Source organism: Syngnathus typhle, linkage group LG15 (assembly GCF_033458585.1).
Source record: "Syngnathus typhle isolate RoL2023-S1 ecotype Sweden linkage group LG15, RoL_Styp_1.0, whole genome shotgun sequence".
Classification (NCBI taxonomy): Eukaryota; Metazoa; Chordata; class Actinopteri; order Syngnathiformes; family Syngnathidae; genus Syngnathus; species Syngnathus typhle.
Window position 1 is genome coordinate 5085797 of NC_083752.1, and position 18444 is coordinate 5104240.

Here is an 18444-nt window from a genome sequence, read left to right on the forward strand (position 1 = left end):
GGCGGGGACGTTACCTATGACAACGCTCCGCAGAGTGACAAGGATGATAAAGTACATGACAAATCACTAGCTGACAGGGTACTCTAGTGCAATCAGCCTCAGCCTCAACCTAGTGAGCACCCACTCAAGCCTGTAAACACCACTCTCCTCCTTTGGAGGGGGGCAAAACACATAATCTTTTAACGCTGACAAGTTGCTCTTTCCTTTTTATTACTCTTCTTTCCCACTGCGGCGCAGCGAGGGCGGGTTTGGGTTGGGGGTGGGTGGGTAGGATTGTAAACTGGTTTTATGTACAGTGCTGCCAAGTCGTTGAGAAACACAACTCTTGTGTGAGAATTGCCAGAGGGCAAACACAGCAAAACAATAAAGGGAGATAAATAGCAAATTGTATTTTATGTCAAGGACAAACAGGTTCTTCCGGCTGCTCCAAAGCACCCACTTAGATCCCTTGCCCCATATGACTACACGCATTACGCTACATTTACGGTAAGGTCTGGCTTGGCCGTGAATAACAATGCAAATATGTTTAAAATAATAGCACACAGAGTTTGTGGAGGCTGTCAGATCAGATAAACACTTATATATAATATAATGAAAATAATAAATACAATATAATATATTAAATATTATATTATATTCCATAACGGGAAGAAGATGGAATATCATATCATATCATAACATATAATATAATATACTAATATAATATAATATAATTTCTAAAAGCTCCAATGTGATTAATACCTGTAAAGGCTGCAAATCTATGAATGGTTCATTTGAAAGGCATTAGAGCGCCGGCGCCTATTCATCCTAAAATATTAAAGTAGTCATTTCAAGATGCCACTTATAAGCAAAATCATTTAAGCAGTAATGAGTCTAGAGCGACTGCCTCCTGACGATATTATAAAATCAAGGCCCAGACTGTGTAGCTGAATGATGACGCTTGAGTAAGTGTTTAACATAAAAGATTCATTTTTGTAAGTCTGATGGGGAATGCTTCTCTCTTGCTCAGTTGCTCATTTTCTAGATATGATATGAAACTATTCCAGATTCTGCATGCTATTGTTTTGGAGCGGGCACAAAGGCTCTTATAGTTTCCAAGCACGCACACACAAACAAGATTCCGCACACACATACATGCATATTCTGAGATCCAAATAGTGTCTTATCAGAGCCTGGCAGTCGACATGGCGGAGACCTGCTACACAGGCAGAACGTGATTTCTCCAGGGAACACTTTTTCCATTTCCCGCTTTTGAAGGGAAACTAAATACGTTTGTCGTCATTGGAATACATTTGACCCATTAAAAGGATTTCTTTTTAGCATCCTTCTCCACTACGGGGGTTGGGAAGTAGACCGGGTCATCCAGAAAATGGGTAGTGGGTGAGAAGTGAAAAGGGCCTGGCAGGAGTAGATAGTGACAGAGGTGATGAGGTGAAAGAGTCATGTGGGAGCTCAAATGACTCCTTAACAACAAGGCAGAAGACATGTCACAGGGGTCCCCTATTTACTAATTCACTCCTCTTGTTACTTTAACACACAATTAATCAATGACAGCAAGGTGTAGTCGACGCTGTGTGTCAGAGGCGGACTGAGTGAATTAAACCAGTCGGTTGAGGGATTACAGGGCAACATGTTCTCTCTTGCTTCCAGAAACCAAAAAAAACAAAAAAACGACAAAGACAGGACCAATTTGAACGGACAACACTGAGTAATGACTCAATTTGCTGCATTATTTTTCATATATATATATATTAATGTCTGAACCTTTGAATTATTGAATATTTTTGGTAATACTTGAATTGTTCACATTCATTTGACCTCAAATAATGTCATGCAAATGCTTTTCTTATCAATTCCTAGATAAAACAAATATGCTAACATGCAGTCTAATTTATATTTTGAAGGTCATTAAGAACATTTATAACAAATCCATAACTAATTAAAGTGTGGTAGTATGTCTTCATAGGGTGTTTCATTATAATTGCATTTAACTGTCAGGCTGAACAGTGAATCTTTTTGAAAAGTGATTTAGACACACCCACAATGGGATAAAAACTGTCAGGCTTACCTTGCTATCCTGGTCAGTCTCCGTATCACACTGAAAGAAAAAAAAGATACTTGATGAGGTTCCATGCATCTGAAACTGTCACACACTTCCAATTTATGGCATATTTAATCTTTCCAAGGACAGTGAATGTCAGAAATGGACTCAATCTTGGTATTATTCTGCGCAAATGTGCCCAAGTTAGCAAAAAAGCTAATTGTGGAGTTGGAAGCTCATGAAGAAGAACAACATCAATTATTATTCCATGGAATGTGTTGTTCCTTGAGGCTTGGGATGAAAAAGGAGAGAACCAAGACAACCTTGTCAATGGAGACAGGAAAAAGGTGGCTAGATTTGATTTTTTTTCCCCACCCTCTTCCAATTTCAATTTCAAGGTCCACTTAATTCTTTATCAACTAATTAGTGTCACGCTGGGTGACTGGCAGCCCCAAAGTTGTGCATATGGCTGAGGTGCAGAGAAGCACTGAAGTCAGTAATGAAGAAGGCACTGGGGGGGAATATAGGCAGGGATTGGCATCATATATTTGCGAGGATGAAAAGATTGACAGCCCTGGGAGTGAGCGACAGAAGGCACTTCTGTCTTGGCTCTCCATCTTTCTCGCTTCAATCTATTTTTTATTTTTTTTTGCTGATCTGGAGCCTAAGGTAGAAGCCATGTGGCTGCTCGGGTATGTTTCTCAGACTGGATGCTAAAAGGGGGCCATGCGAGCTCAGCAGGAGCATAGCATCCAATTTACAGGCCTGTCCCACATGGCCCCTGGGGCAGCCGGCGGCATGCTGCCATGATGGTCAGCTCCAGCAACTCATAAATTATGCAGTGGCAATAAACGCACTGGGCAAACACTCCTCAGACGCTCCCTTGCTCTTTATTTCTCTCTCTCTAGAACATTCCGACATCCATCCCCAGTACTGTGAACGCCAACAACCTTCTCGACAGGATGAATAAATGAGAACGGGGAGTCAAGGTTCGAATTAGAAAGGACAATTGGCCTGTAGGAACTGAGTTAGGATAACATTTTGGACGCACACACTCTTCCACTTTATTGGGAAGATTTGTTTGGGAGAATTCGGGTTCATTCATACAAAGGAACATTTGTGAGGTCAGGTGGTGCCAAAGGTCAAGGACAGTCATGTTTGTCCACATCTTCTTCTCTCTTGGTCAACAATAAAAACAATTCAGGCTACAGTATTTTCCGGACTATAAGGCGCACCTAAAAACCTAAACTTTTCTCAAAAGCCGCCAGTGCGCCTTATAGTCCGGTGCGCCTTATATATGGACCAAATTCCTAAATTTAAACTGACCCGAAGCATTGTGTCATGAAATCAATCATAAGTGGCCCGCTGAAGACTATGAATAATGAATCAAAAAGACTATAGATCATTATTTTGTGATTATAAAGTAATTTGTTGCGTATGAAGTTGAAATAAAAAAGATAAAATAGAGAATGATTTGATTTGGATTAAAAATCTGACATGATCCATTAATGGTGCGCCTTATAGTCCGGTGCGCCTTATATAATGACAAAGTTTTAAAATGGGCCATTCATTGAAGGTGCGCCTTATAGTCCGGTGCGCCTTATAGTCCGGAAAATACGGTAAATATACCATACAGTCCCAGGTCTAGTTTGGATTTTAAAGTATTACAGTGACTAAGAAAACCGTACGACACTGAACACAACAGTAAGAATGACCAAATGACATCATTGTCTTAGCCCGCATAATATTCTGTACCCTTGCAAGCGTGGCGAACTAGTACAAACAAGCGCAAATAGCTAAACAAATGCGTTTGCATTTCCATACATCCAATTTGCTTTTCGGATCAAGAGTAACATCTGTTATAAATTGTCAGTCGTGCCTCCCACTCACAAGCGACTAATGGAGCCGCAGACAAAATCCCAATATCAGCTGCCTCGACAACTTCAATCTATTCAGGCCTGTCAGAACGTGACAGCACACTGAGTACTCATTAGCGACTCCTCCGACGGTACACGGCACGCAATCGGGAACACGGGCGTGCGACAGGTTCAAATAAGCAACATTATTTGCGTTTTATCTATCACGGGCACAACTTTTTTTTTTCTCCCCAGTTCTTCTTTATCTCTTTTCCCCTTTCGTGCTCTCGTAGCCGATTGCTTTGATTGCCAAGAGAGAAGCCGGCTGGAATGACTTGCCCTCGCTCGCGAAGCAAATGGAACATCCTAATGGAACTCATCGTATTATCCGATGCAAAAGTGCCATAGCTCATTACTTTAAGATAAAAGGATATCATTCTAGACGGCAAGCAGAATTGACTTTCTGTGCTGCGACTTGATGATGATTTAATCAACCGCACTCTTTCACTTCTCATCTCGCCGCCTGTCGCATTCGCAGGTAGCGCTAAACGAAGCGCTCGAGCTGCTAGTGCGGGAAGAGAAAATAAAATAAATTGCTATCATTATGTTCTTTTCCATGGGAATAGAGGTATGTAAATTTCCCAGAGCAACAAATGGGGGAATAGAATAGAAAGTTGATAAAATGAAAATACCTTTATAATAATAAGCTGAAAATCAGGCTTGACATGCAAGCACAAACAATAAAATCATCCTTTCATGGGAGGAGATTTCACACAAAAGGAAAAATGCTAACAAATGACTGTATAATGATAAAAAAAATATCCCACGTATACAAACAAGCCTGAGCTGTCACTCACTGAGTCATCATAGCATAAATAAGTAAATATCTTCAAACAGGGGAAACAAATGTCTTTTTGATCTTCACTAAAATCAGAAATGGACAAAGAAACAGATCAATGTGGTGTAAACATATCTGGCAATGATTTAAAAATCATCAACAATGAGAGGAATATCTAATTCCACCACTGTGTGCATGTTATTATTTAAAAGGTTGACTCGCAAAAATTAGTTCCCGCTCCAATCACGCTTAATGCCAACTCATGAATAAATCGCCAGCACCTTATTTAAACGCTACACATCAAAACGAAGTCCGTTCTATTCCAGCAGTTTTACATTTCTTACAAAATAATCATTTTCATTTAAAATCACAACAGTGGTGCCATTGAAATCGACGCAGGTAGGTTTTCACTCAAAGCAACCGTCACGTACAATAAGCAAACCATAAGTCCAGAAAGGGGGCCAGCTGACAAAAGAAAGTGCTCTCTACCATTTACAGAGGGCAGTATTATAGTCTATAACAAGAACCTCGTGTTGAGTTTAAGTAACTCAAGATTGTCAAACATTAACTCTAAGAGTTGTTGATGTTGGCCAGTATCCGGACGGAGCACTCTCATTGGGCTCTTGCTTTTGGCCGCACGTTCCTATAAATTTCTTTCCCTTCTGTCTGAGCATCAAGCCTTTGTTTACATTGCTTTGAGTCAGAGTGAATTGTTCGTGTTTTAAATCCTCCCCATATGTGAGTAATACTTCTTGAAAAGCAGAGGGGAACATTAGAAGGCATGCACCGAATCCGAAATGTTACAGCTAAACTATCAACCGCAGGAGCAAGTCACCGCTGCAAAAAAAAAAAATCTGAACTGCAGACCTAACCACATCACACATATAAAAGAGGTATGCAAGTTACGACATTACCTTTGCCAACAAAACCTCGGAGAAATCCTTTGGTCTGAAATGACTAACATATGATGTTTTCAAGACAAATATGTTGAAAGTAATGGAACCGAATTTTGGTTTCTAATCGGCCTGCAGAGTTACACATTTTCCTAAAATGGAACTGGATGTGAAGTGGTTGCACATGGTCGTACCCCGTGAAGCCTCAGGTAAAGCTGCTCTCTATCCATGACCAAATAATTAATTATGGTTGATAGTGGTTTCATGAAAGCATCCCTTTGCTCACAGGACGGGGTCTGTTTATCAGGCTGAGCCAGGCTGTCCTTTAGCATGGCTGAAGGGGTTAAAAAAAAAGAGGGGGAGGAATGCTTGCATGCCTGGAAGCTGGAGGAACAGCATGAGCGATGGCAGCCATTGCCACGGTCAGCTCTGACGGTGCCAATTTAATGAGGTGTTGTCGAGGGCTCCTCGCTAACAGCTCCTTCCAGATATAGCTGAGCATCCTGATGGTTTTCGGATACAAACAGTCGCAGGGCAAAATGGTACCCTTCCCGCCCCCGCCCCTCCCTCCTGGTGCATTCTGTTCCATCTGCTGCTGGGGCCTGGTTGCCGTCGACCGCCTGCCTGTCACAGCGTGTGTGGAAATTAGCTGGGGAGGAGGTGCTCGCTTGTGCTAATTACATTTTAATCATTGGAAATGTGTTGGCAAATCAAGCCTTGATTGCCATCTCGGAGCCCAGAGCGCCTCTCTGCCATAACGGCGTGATATGGCAGCATGCCTTGTCCTACTGCTGGCCATTGGGGCAATACTACATTATTCACGGGGACCAAGTTGACGAATGGATTTTTTTTTTTTGACATGCCAATTCACAAATTCTGGGCACAGATAAATATTTCAATTGTCGTCCTTTACATTTTGTAGTGGAGCCACAGAGCAGCGGGAGAACATACAAATTTAGATGAAAGGCCCAAACAAAGACTGTTTAAAGTCACAGGTTAGCTGAAGCTTAGAGTTTGTTGAGTTCTCGTCCCATTTTTATCGTATATTTTCAGGCGTACTTCAAATCATTTCATCTTCTCACCAATCGACATGGCGTCTTATGTTGATGGATATTGAAGTTGACTAAAGTTTGACTTATTCGCTGTACTCATTTGTTTCTCTTAATTTGAAGTAACCCGGTGTGTCCTATGTATGGAGATTTCTAAAAATAGATCTATTCATTGATGGTAAATAGAAAATTCCTGCCATGTTACTTAAAAATAACAAGACTGGTACAATTTAATAATTTTGAAGTCAGCATAGGGCATTAATAAAAAATAAAATAATGGGAGATGAAATAACAAAAATATTAAACTGACCTCATCCTATTTGATGCCTGAACTTTTTTTTGGCCAGCAGATGAAATTTTGATTTAACAATTTCTATGAAAGACATTTTTTGTAAATACGTGTAAAAGTTCAGCTCGTTGAGTGAAATACAACATGACATGCTTGACTGGGTCAGCTCTTTAAAATGAGTTTGGCTCCGCAGCGATGACATTGAACATGCAATTTCCACAACATCTGCTTAATGTCAAGCTGTCGTATAAAAGTATTGGACACAAAAGAGCTGGAAAGAAATCAAAAGCAAAAGAAAACAGCTTGCGCTTCTATGTAGTCATATAAGGCAAAGGCAGCCAAAAACGTTCCGTCAGGGAGGACCAGACTTTTGGTCTGATCCAGATGTGAAGAACCGGCCAAAAGCAGCAAGCTAACATCTGAATGCAATTTCCTTTCAGATGTAAAGGCTGAGCCACAAAATTTTCTCTTTGACTGCAAAGTCTGAATTCCAGTCACAGGGTGAATTTGAGCTAAGGGAGGGATGACGTGGAAGAAGGGCAGAAAAATGAAGCCTACCATAAAATAATCTGAACTTTATAGCCTGTGACCTATGGTTTCACTACCCCGGAGTGCATTCTTAATATATTATATTCTGCTTTCAACTCACTCAGAGACCATGTTTTAAATCTGGATTGTATTAAGTCCGTACAGCTATAACAATATACGTTGGATGTAAAAAATGTCCAAAATGTCAGATTTTTGCGATATAGAAAATTGGCACTACACTAAACTAGTAATATGGGTTAAACTCGGGAAAATTTAATTGGAAAAAATAAAATATGTTTTTTGAAATATAATAATAATAGTAATAATAATAATTACTATTACCGTTTTTTTCCATGTATAATGCGCCCCCATGTATAATACGCACCCTAAAAATGTCATGGTGATGCTGGAAAAAAGCCTGTACCCATGTATAATACGCACCCAAATTTTGACTCCTACTTAAGTCCGTGAACGTAAAATTATTTCAGAAAAAAGATCATCTTTGGGAACAACCGGATGTTATTCTGCCGGTCATTATCACTGCGCATGCGCTAGCATACTCAATAGCGAAGAAATGTTTCGGATTTGTGTAGGGTACATTGTGACAGCAAACGAGCAGGTGATCTAGCAAGCGTCTGATACGAGAGCATTGTGTTCGTATGGAGCGTGTTTGAAGTGAACAGCAGAGAAGAAAGCGCATCTGTAATGGCGGCCTCTGTATGATATCCGGATTTAAAAAACAAATAATAATAATAATTTTTTTTTTTGTACCCATGTATAATGCGCACCCCAGATTTTAGGACAATAAATGAGTTAAATTTTGCGCATTATACATGGAAAAAAACGGTATATTTAAACAATGTTGGAACAAATTCTGAAACAATCTAACATCTTGTAAAGTATATTAAAGCTTATATTGTAACCTTTAGCACACCTGTGTCAAAGTCAAGGCCCGGGGGCCAGGTACGGCCCGCCAAATCATTTTAGGTGGCCCGCGAAGAAATCGTGCATCAAAAATATTTGATTTGATTTCAATATTTCATTTTTAAATATTTGAACAGTTTTATTATTCTTTGTTTTGAAAACTAGAAATTCATCCGTTTGTTGTGTAGCCTATACTATATATACAATACGATTTATTTGGGTTGACAATTTTAATGGCCCTTTGAGGCAAACTATGACTATGATGCGGCCCGTGACAAAAATAAGTTTGACACCCCTGCTTTAGAATTACTTCATGACTTAGTTAAGGATAAGGTGCACAGCTACTGTCAATGAATAGCAGCCTCTCTCTTCTCCCACTTCCTGCCCTTCCCTCATACTGATTCTTGGCCGAGGGAGGGAGGCAAGGGGAATGGGGGTGCATCAGGATTAGGTTCCGTGCCTCTAATCACTTAACTCCTCACACCTGATGGCACACTATTAACTTTGAATATCTCCAGTGACCCCTCGGGTCGTTGCCCATCACATCAAGTTTTTATTAGGGAATTTTCCTCATCATTAGCCATGGCCTGGAAACGAGCCATTAATATTCATACTAGCAAAGCAAAATGAGGTCCCACTGATTTTCCATCATCCAGGCTATCTGAGCAGCTGCCGCAGTTAACAATCACCCCTGTGCTGCACATTTGCCACGTATCATTATGAGGCTCCATAAAGTTTCTTTTTTTTTTTTTTACATACACCATGATGGGAATGGATGCAAGGTGGCGGAGGAGGAAAAGGCTGGCAGCCAGCTGACACCCATCAGAGAGTAACAACCTAGCTTTGCCAACAATCTGCCTCCAAGTCTCATGCAGAAAGACTGGCGCTGTCAATGCTAACAACCCCTGCAGGCTCTGCCAGACACACAGCTGAGGTATGGAGAGGGCCTCGGTGCCCTCCCATTAGAACACATGCTGTTTGTCAGGCCGTGCTGGCAGCTAGACATGCTAATGCATTTGCAAACATCTATAATCTTACAACAAGATGATGACATGTATCTGAAATCATGACGCCAATTCATTGCGTATACTTGTACAATCTGATCAATCTAAGGACCATGCCAGAACCCACGTGGAAGAATTTGCAAATGAGGGGGGTTATTCAAAATAAAACAATCTGTAATGTAAGTATAATAAATTACTAGAATGTTTGCAGTGAAGTCACTTAATACATTCCAGCCCCTGAAAATGGACGTAATTTAATGTCTGTGATTCCTAAATGATAAATGGGATATTATTATGACACATACATCAGAGACTCGTGTCTCTCAGGGTCATTCCTGTTTTGAAGCCCAGGTCTGCTCAAACAATTTGCAGTAGTGAGAAGAAAAGCAATTTAAATTGTAGATGTTGTGTTTTTAAAAACGAGAGGAAAACATTTTCTTGCCCTCGAAAGTGTATTGTTGTGTGTGGTGTCGTCTGTCCGTGAGAATTGCAAGGTGATAAACGTGAAATAAAAAAACGAGAGAAGGTTCCACAGTTGGATGCCAACAACATTTACGGCAACACCCTACATTCCATTAGGGATGATAAAAAGAAATTTTGTGACCGGTTATTTACATTACATATGGCCTTTTAAACTACCATATTTTCCGCACTATAAAGCGCACTGGATTATAAGGCGCACCTTCAATGAATGGCCCATTTTAAAACTTTGTCCATATATAAGGCGCACCGGATTATAAGGCGCACTTTCAATGAATGGCCCATTTTAAAACTTTGTCCATATATAAGATATATACATTTGGTCTGCGGGCCGGACTTTGGACACGCCTGCTGTAGTGGCTCAATATTGGTCCATATATAAGGCGCACCTGATTATAAGGCTTTTGAGAAAATTGGAGGTTTTTAGGTGCGCCTTATTGTGCGGAAAATACGGTTGCTCTTAATACCATTTGTTGGCAATGGCTAATTTACGTGAACTGGAAATTTTGGAAACAGCTGCATCGTCAAAAACTTCCTCCAAATTGAGGACATAAGGTGAGACAAAAAAAGAGAAAACAGATGCAGCAGCTTCAGCACCGTCTTCCGGATAATTAGAGCCGCTGTGGGAGAAAAAAAACACTTCGTTATTCTCCCTCCCTTTGCGAGCTGTCACGGGCTACATCTGAGTCGCCTCATTATACAGAAACTATTCAAATAGAAGCATACACTACACGCTCCTGTCACTGTCTACAACAGATGCAAACAAGCAAATATGAATAAACATTAGTTGTTGTTGAGAGCTGCTCTTTGAGCTGCGAGGCTTACAAAGAAGCGCTTTGTACAAAATACAAATATTTATTCTGAAAGATGAATGCGAGGCAGAACGAAATTAAAAGGAACCCATGCTAAGTGCTAAAACAAATTACTCGCAGCGCACCAAATTATATTTGCTCCTCCATCAGTAAGATCAAACGAGCGTAGTTTGACTCTAGTGCTAATGATTTCCTGCACTCACCTCCTGTCTTATCCCATGGGTGTTAATAAACACGAGGCTTTTTGTTTGTGTGTTTGTTTGGGCTATTTATACATTTCCCCAGCTCTACGTTCATCCAGCTTCCTCCCTCCTTCACAACAACGTATTGGAAATAAGCAGGATATCAAGTACTGTAGGCTCAGTGGGTGACAACCTGGCCGAGGATGATAAAAAATTGGTACGTAATAATTAGCATTAAAAATGGTACGGTGTGACTCCAACAATGCATGCAGCACAGTGGGAAAAAAAATCAGTTGTCCGAGCTTGGTGTGAGCTCAGTGGCCACCCAATGCGTAGTTCTGTGATTAAGTACCAGGCTAGCCCAATTCTTACCCTAAAAGTGATTCGAGGAAAACTGCAGCCACTACAATCGCCCTTAATAGTACATGAGAATAAAAAAATGGATGTGCAATTACCATTGAAATGACGCTAAATCAGCGCCAAACGTTTAAATCGAGCGGCAAACCATTTGGCTGACCATTCCTTTCCTTGTCACCACTTGTTCCAATCATTCCCATCTGACAGAACTCTAATGTTTCATTTGGAGCAAAGCCTCATGGAACAACACTTTCTTCCCCTTTGCAGTCAGCCTTTTTATTTCCCGACTTTGAATGCCAAACTAAACCACTCTTTGCACAAGCATAACTTTGTACAAAGCATATTGTAAATATACATAGAAGATATAAATAAATCTTTAGCGAGGATATGGGAAGACAACAAAAGTCTCTCGACTCTACTTTGGATTGTTATCAGAGTAAATAATCAAATCCAGGCTGGTGAAGAGAGTTTTGAGTGAAAGTGGTGTCTTGTTGGGGAATAAGAGTCAGTTGTCATAAGAGGCACCAGTGTTTTTCTGGGCCACTGGTTACTGCTACCCTTGAGTGTTGTTATAAAGTCTCTGAATAAGCAATTGTGCGCCAATAAAAACTGACCTACCCTTAGCTCCACTCGAGAGCTTTCAAGCCAACTCAGCACACAATATCCCACATGGTTTATTACAAGCCTTCTTAACTGGGCTTTCTTACAGAACAAAGACACTGGGGAGGAGGAAAAGAAACAGAGGGGGGAAAAAAAAATCTCGATGGAGTGTTTTGTCAGATATAATTACTTTCCAATTATATGGTCAAAATGTGGCATTATGGGCACTTTGTTGTCCAGGCAGTCTGGCTTTGATCAAGATGTGTTGGAATGTGGTTCGCATTAGTGGGCTCACGGTTATGCATGTTTCCTGTCATGAAAAGAATAACATTGAGGTCAGCGGAGCAAGGAGTACCCCCCCCCCCCTCCCTCTTTGGTCGAGCTCCACTTCTTGGACGTACTTCCTATTTTGCTGGCCACAGGAAATGACAGATAAGAGAACAGAGGCTAGGGGCACCCAAAATGAGACCCCTGGTCCATACAGGACCTTGAGTCAACAATGTGACAAATGATTTTAAAAGTCCACTTCAAATAAACGCCACGGGTTTTATTGTTATAGAATGCGCCTTTCCTTGTCTTTTCTATTTGCATCCTGTGCACCAGTCCTGTTCCTGCATCGGAATCGACCCACTTATTTGGCCAAAAGCAAACATTTTGCTACAACACCTCTGAACCGCAGCAGACTTTGGCTGGTCATCTGCTGGGAACCAACGAGAACCTCTCCTGAGGGATATCAGTGGCATTCTAGGCCAGCCATGGCACGGGCTCTCTCCTAGATCCCTCCGTCCCACTTCTCTCGGGCCCTGCTTTATGCTGTGGACAGCGCCATCTGTGCATCCCATTGGTAAATTGGCAAAAGAAACTGCTGGAACAGTCCTGCCCTAATTTGGGCTCTTGGCATGACGGTTGGAGAAGCAGGAGGGTGGCTTTGGTGCGGTGAGGGATGCTCCCTGGTGTTTCGGAGAGCCACTCCATAACACTTTCCTCATGAGCGCTTCTCCGGAGGGCTGCTGGAACGTCTCAGAGCCATCTGGGGACAAGTGGAGTGTGGCAGAGAGCAGCTGGACGCTTACAGCTGCTATTTAAGCCTTGGCAGCACGGCGCCATATCAGTCAGTCAGCAGGAAATGCCAGGGAGCAGAGTAGGGCAAAACCAAACAGCGAGCTCACAATTGATAGCTGCATTTCTGACATTAGGCTAACTTCAAACTTCTTTATAAATAGGCTCAACATACCTTCAATGTAATGAAGGTGGAAATACTGAGCATTTCAGAAAATTGACACAGAAAAGTAAAAAAGATATAGAATTTAACAGCACAAACCTTATCTTGAAAAAAACTCCGCTTCTCACATTCTCTCAAAATGTCGATTGGCCACCAGAGACTACGCGGGAGATTTTCTCACAAAGCAGAACAAGTCTTGATTCTTATGCAGCTCCCATGAGCACAACCGCCCTCATGAGAAGCTACGTGCAAAGGCTTGTCAGGAGAACATTAATTAAAGTGTTTAAGGTAGAGGAAGTATTGAATTCCTCTCTTCTGAAATCAAGCAAGCCCTCGAAGCCAGCAAAACCAACTGCCCCCTGAGGTTAAGTCTTCCTCTGGCTCAGGCCCGGGAGCTAAATGGAAAAAAGAGCCCCACTAAGACCAATTAAGGCCTTCACAAGGAGACTGAAAGGAAGACAAATGGAGGGAGAAGGCCCGATTACAAGAAACCTTTGTACAGATGTAAAGCAATTAGAGCAGTCTCGAGGGCCAGACAGTGCGGTACCTGGGAGTCATAGATCCACCGACCAGTCAAAAGTCAAAACAATTCCTCTATTCTGTTTAGGGCCCGAGTCAGCCAGTGTATTAGTGTCATATATCAGTTGATAGGACCTGTATTGGTTTTCTCTAGAGCATGGAAGTGATGGTAGTCTGCCAAAGGAACCACTCCACCCTCCATTATCCCTCTTTGGACAAAAAGGACTCTATTATCCATTCAAGCAAGTCTGTTGGATAAAACAAGGGCAGGAAGGAAGTATGAAGGGGCTCAGATGTCTCCTTCAATTCGTGAAGTTTGCCAAAGAGGTCATTCTGATAAAAGCTGTGTAATTGTACTGCACTGTACACTGAATACTAGCTAGTGGAAATATTTTCTCTACCATACAAAGGCAAAGAAACTGTTACGGCTTTGGTCTCAACACTCCCCACCTCCAGCAATTATTTTTTTTAAAAAGAAAAAAAAATCAGGTCATCAGCGACAAATTGACGCAGACTTTCACAACATAATCTGAATTCATGCAACTTCTAATACATACTAAACTGACCTTGATAGAGCTGTCTACATGTTTTGCTTCACCATTTGTGTTTATAAAATCATAATGCCCAATACTCATTTATTTACTTATAGGTGGCTTTTTGTGCCAGTTGTTAGCGTTAGGCTAAGCTATTTGGTTATTTCAAGAAGGTAAATGTCTATTTTTCTATATTTGCCCTGCAATTGGCTGGTGACCTGACCATGGTCTTTCCCACCTCTTGTCCAAAGTCAGCTGGGATCGACTCCCCTGCGACCTTAAGGACAAGCAGTATAGAAAATTGATGGATGGTTAACCCAGTGGATAATTAAGCAAAGCAAAAAGCCTTCTTGTGACCTGTGATTATGAAGTAATTTTGACAAATAGAAGCCTGCTCTATAATGACCTTCTTCTTAGACAAAGCCCACTGCAGTCCTCATTATTAATGGGTGGCTTTAAAAAGCAGGTATAGGAGAATGAATGTGCTGCTGTCACTGTGTGTAATGGGGCTAATAATGGTGTCCTATGTGGCGCATAATGAACCCCACCCCCATAAAAATGCTATCTCTTTGGCTATGGTTGATGAACACACATTTTTCATTTTCTCTTTTAAATTTAGGTTTAAATTCATAGACACACTTCACTTTGTGCATTAAAAAAATTGGGGCATTACAGTACAGTATTTTCCGCACTATAAGGCGCACCTAAAAACCTCCAATTTTCTCAAAAGTGCGGCTTATAATCAGGTGCGCCTTATATATGGACCAATATTGAGCCACTACAGCAGGGGTGTCTAAAGTCCGGTCCGCGGGCCAAATGTATATATCTTATATATGGGCAAAATTTTAAAACGGGCCATCATTGAAGGTGCGCCTTATAATCCGGTGCGCTTTATATATGGACAAAGTTTTAAAATGGGCCATTTATTGAAGGTGCGCCTTATAATCCAGTGCGCCTTATAGCGCGGAAAATACGGTAGATGGTTTGGAAGTACCAGTGCAACTGCTTTGCTTGATGTGGGGGCCAGAGAAAACTATTTCACTTCATAGTTCAAGTTTGACAAAGCCCCATGGTACAGGCAGTTAAAGACTTAAGCAGATGGCCAAATACTTGGCGCAAGAAAATAGCTGCTCCGATTTTTTTTTTGGCACCTCGACAGGCATATGGCAAGAGTTCATTCCAAATAGTCCAGAAAAAAAAAGAACTTGCCTGAGGGAGAGCAAAAGCGTATAAGACAAGAAATAACAAGAAACAGAAGAAATGAGAGACTGACAGAAATATGTTGAATTGCCAGAAATATGATAGTTTACTCTATACACATCTAATTTACTCTGGGCCTATTCCGAAACTTCCAGTCTTGAATAATCACGGTCATAATAACAGTGAGTGGAGGGGATAAACAGAGTTCTGTTTTAAATCAGACACAAATCAACCGCACTGAGGGGGCGAATGAGGGAACGCGTGCCTCCGGCGCTCTGGGAAAATCAAACTTTAAACCGTCGGCCAAAGCTCACGTTCTTTTGTCTTCAGCCAAAAGATTAGCAATGAGGACATTTCGCGGTCAGTGAGTGAGTTTCAAAAAATACGAGCAGATCATTTGTGGTATTTTATTTTAAGTCAAATCCACCAGGCAGAAAATCAAATAAAAGGCTCATATCCTGCATAACCTCACACCATGAAGTGGTTGGGCATCTTCTGACTCTGATTGGGAAAGAGTTTGCAAAAAAAACTTTGCTAAAATAAAACCCCATCAAGAAAAGCACTTCAGAGCGCTTGTAGGGCTTTTACCACTCGATGTCACATATAAAAACAATTTTGTGAACTTAAATCTCATTGACATACGGTCAAGGGTCAGTCTAAAAAACAAACCTGACATTTAAAGGCAATCAATGCAAGGTATGACATCGTTTTGACTTTGCTTTTAACAGGGAAGAAAAGGCCAGCATTCATAATATGTACGTACACGGAAAGATAAAGTACAAAATGGCGTCCCTTTAAAAAGATGATTAATGTTGCTCGTTATTCACCGAAAGCTTGGAATAAGATAGAGCACCTGAAGAAAAATGTCTGCGAACCTGACACGAAAGTGAGGCCAAGGACGTCTTATCCCAAGCGTTAGATTGCTTTCGCATCAAATGATTAGTCTCATCCATGCTAATTACATTGAATGGAAACTAATTAAGAGGAACTACATGTCAGCTAATGAGGATTTGGTGCTGTGTCCATCTTATAACATAATTTGCTGCAAGCTACTTCTTTCAACATCTTCGCTAACCAAGTGCTATGAAGGCTTTGCAATATTAAACAGAGCAGATGCAATTGCGTCGTTCAAAAAAATTAGGAGGGCACATCGTTTTACAAGACCGTTTTGGAGGAATTCGACAAAACTGTTTTATGAACTTACATACGACTCATGTTTGCTGTTTTTGGCGCTAATGCTAAGGGAACTACGCTATGCTGCTCATATACGGCTTAACTGCAATTTTCTCAAAAGCCGACAGTGCGCCTTATAATCAGGTGCGCCTTATATATGGACCAATATTAAGCCACTACAGCAGGGGTGTCCAAAGTCCGGCCCGCGGGGCAAATGTATATATCTTATATATGGACAAAGTTTTAAAATGGGCCATTCATTGAAGGTGCGCTTTATAATCCGGTGCACTTTATAGTACGGAAAATACGGTAGTTTGAATGAGAGACATCATGTCGCTACATAGAGGCTAGACATTTTAGTGCTATTGAAACACACAAAAAATCTCCCAGAGATTATTTTCTTAACCCTCCGTCCATCGAGACTTTCAGAACTAGCTTAGCGCTGAAATCAAACCAAAAACACTGATCACTCCATTTCACCAGTGTTGCTGATTAAATGTTGAGTGTGTACAGTGCAATTTGCTAAATTACAAGTATTTTGCGCACATAAATATAGTTTAATTACAGTAATTAAAGTAGATTATGGCAGATTGGCAGATGGGGAATGTAATGTTGTTTTAATTAGAGTTTGAATGCTCTGTAACGCAAACAGAATGTTAACCCCTCGGAACAGAATGGGCTGTTAGGCTCTGACAAATTGTATCCTGATGTAGCGTTGAAAAAAAGGTCATAATCACATGCAGCTACAACGTGTGTGACAAAACGAACGAGAAAAACAAAGACGGGCCTGCGAGATGGAAAAAGTGAGTGGAAGAGAAGAGAAGAGATGAAGTAGAGACAATGAAAAACAGATGAGCGTGCTATTCTTGGAGGAGCTGACTGAATTAGAATGACAAGTCAAATATTTGGACTAGAGTTAATGTGGCATTAGAGGCAATTAAATCAGATTTAAACCTTAGGATCAATCACAGAAGATTTTCAACTAGCTCTTGTGGTTGGATTTGCAGAATCATTGGGAAATTAAAGTTTTGGCATACACATCAAAGATTAACAAAGGGGGGGGGGGGAAATGAAGCTGACATGGAGTTAAATTGGCCACAAATAAAGGGATACATGAGGCTTTTTCGAAATGACCGTGGGTTACGGAGGTGGGCCCACTTAAGCAATTGAAATAAGAACCACATGAGGGTGTAGAGAGAAAACACATGTTCCACTAAGTCCCGACATACATGAGGTCAATGCGTCTGTAGTTGACTCGAAGACTTTTCGGTTCAAGTACCCTGAATCGAGACGCATCCCCTCCTCGCTGCTATAAAGCTGCGTGGCAACATTTAAATGATTCGAGTCAATAGCCCATTAGAAATTGTAATTGCAGGTTCCATGCCCTTACGTTAGGACTGCAATAAAGTTTGCCTTTGGAAAGGCCGTTATAAGACTTAATGGCTTTATTATGTCGTTTTTGGGACCTTAACTTTTTTTAGGTAAGTGGATCAATTGTAATCATTTGGTGAAGGTGGGAAAAATGTCAGACTGCGTTTAAATCAGAAGCAAAGAGGCAGTTGATAACATTTTTTTTCCAAAGAAGTAACTTATAAATCGATAGATATAAAGGGCCAGCATGTGATTTTCTAATTAGAAGTCCTGTAAATTTCAAGCTTCTGTGAGGAGATCGCAGCAGGGTGCCCACTCTGCAGCGTTCAACTCCTTTTATTTGGATTCATGTGTAAAAATGATGGACAGATTAGAGGGCAGGACAAAAAAAAAAAGCCACTCACTTGGAATTGAAGCCACTTCAATTTATAAAGATTTTAAACTGTCATATAAGTCAGTGGCTTTTAGACAAATTGAATAAAATGGAGCCTTTCAGGGGGGCCAAATGAAAAACATGCATTATCCTTGGTTGCCTTGTCCAATGACCTAGTGATACTTAACTTTCTTACATTT

General features: G+C 40.9%; 1 protein-coding gene across 16 annotated transcripts in view; it reads right to left on the minus strand.

Moving 5' to 3' along the window:
• auts2a (activator of transcription and developmental regulator AUTS2 a) overlaps nt 1-18444 on the minus strand; it is a 174078-nt gene that overhangs the window by 64255 nt on the left and 91379 nt on the right. For all 16 annotated transcript variants that reach the window (XM_061298606.1, XM_061298595.1, XM_061298600.1 and 13 more), the window contains one exon: nt 2069-2098. In XM_061298606.1, coding sequence (XP_061154590.1) covers nt 2069-2098 — 30 coding nt within the window. The remainder of the gene's footprint in view (nt 1-2068; nt 2099-18444) is intronic.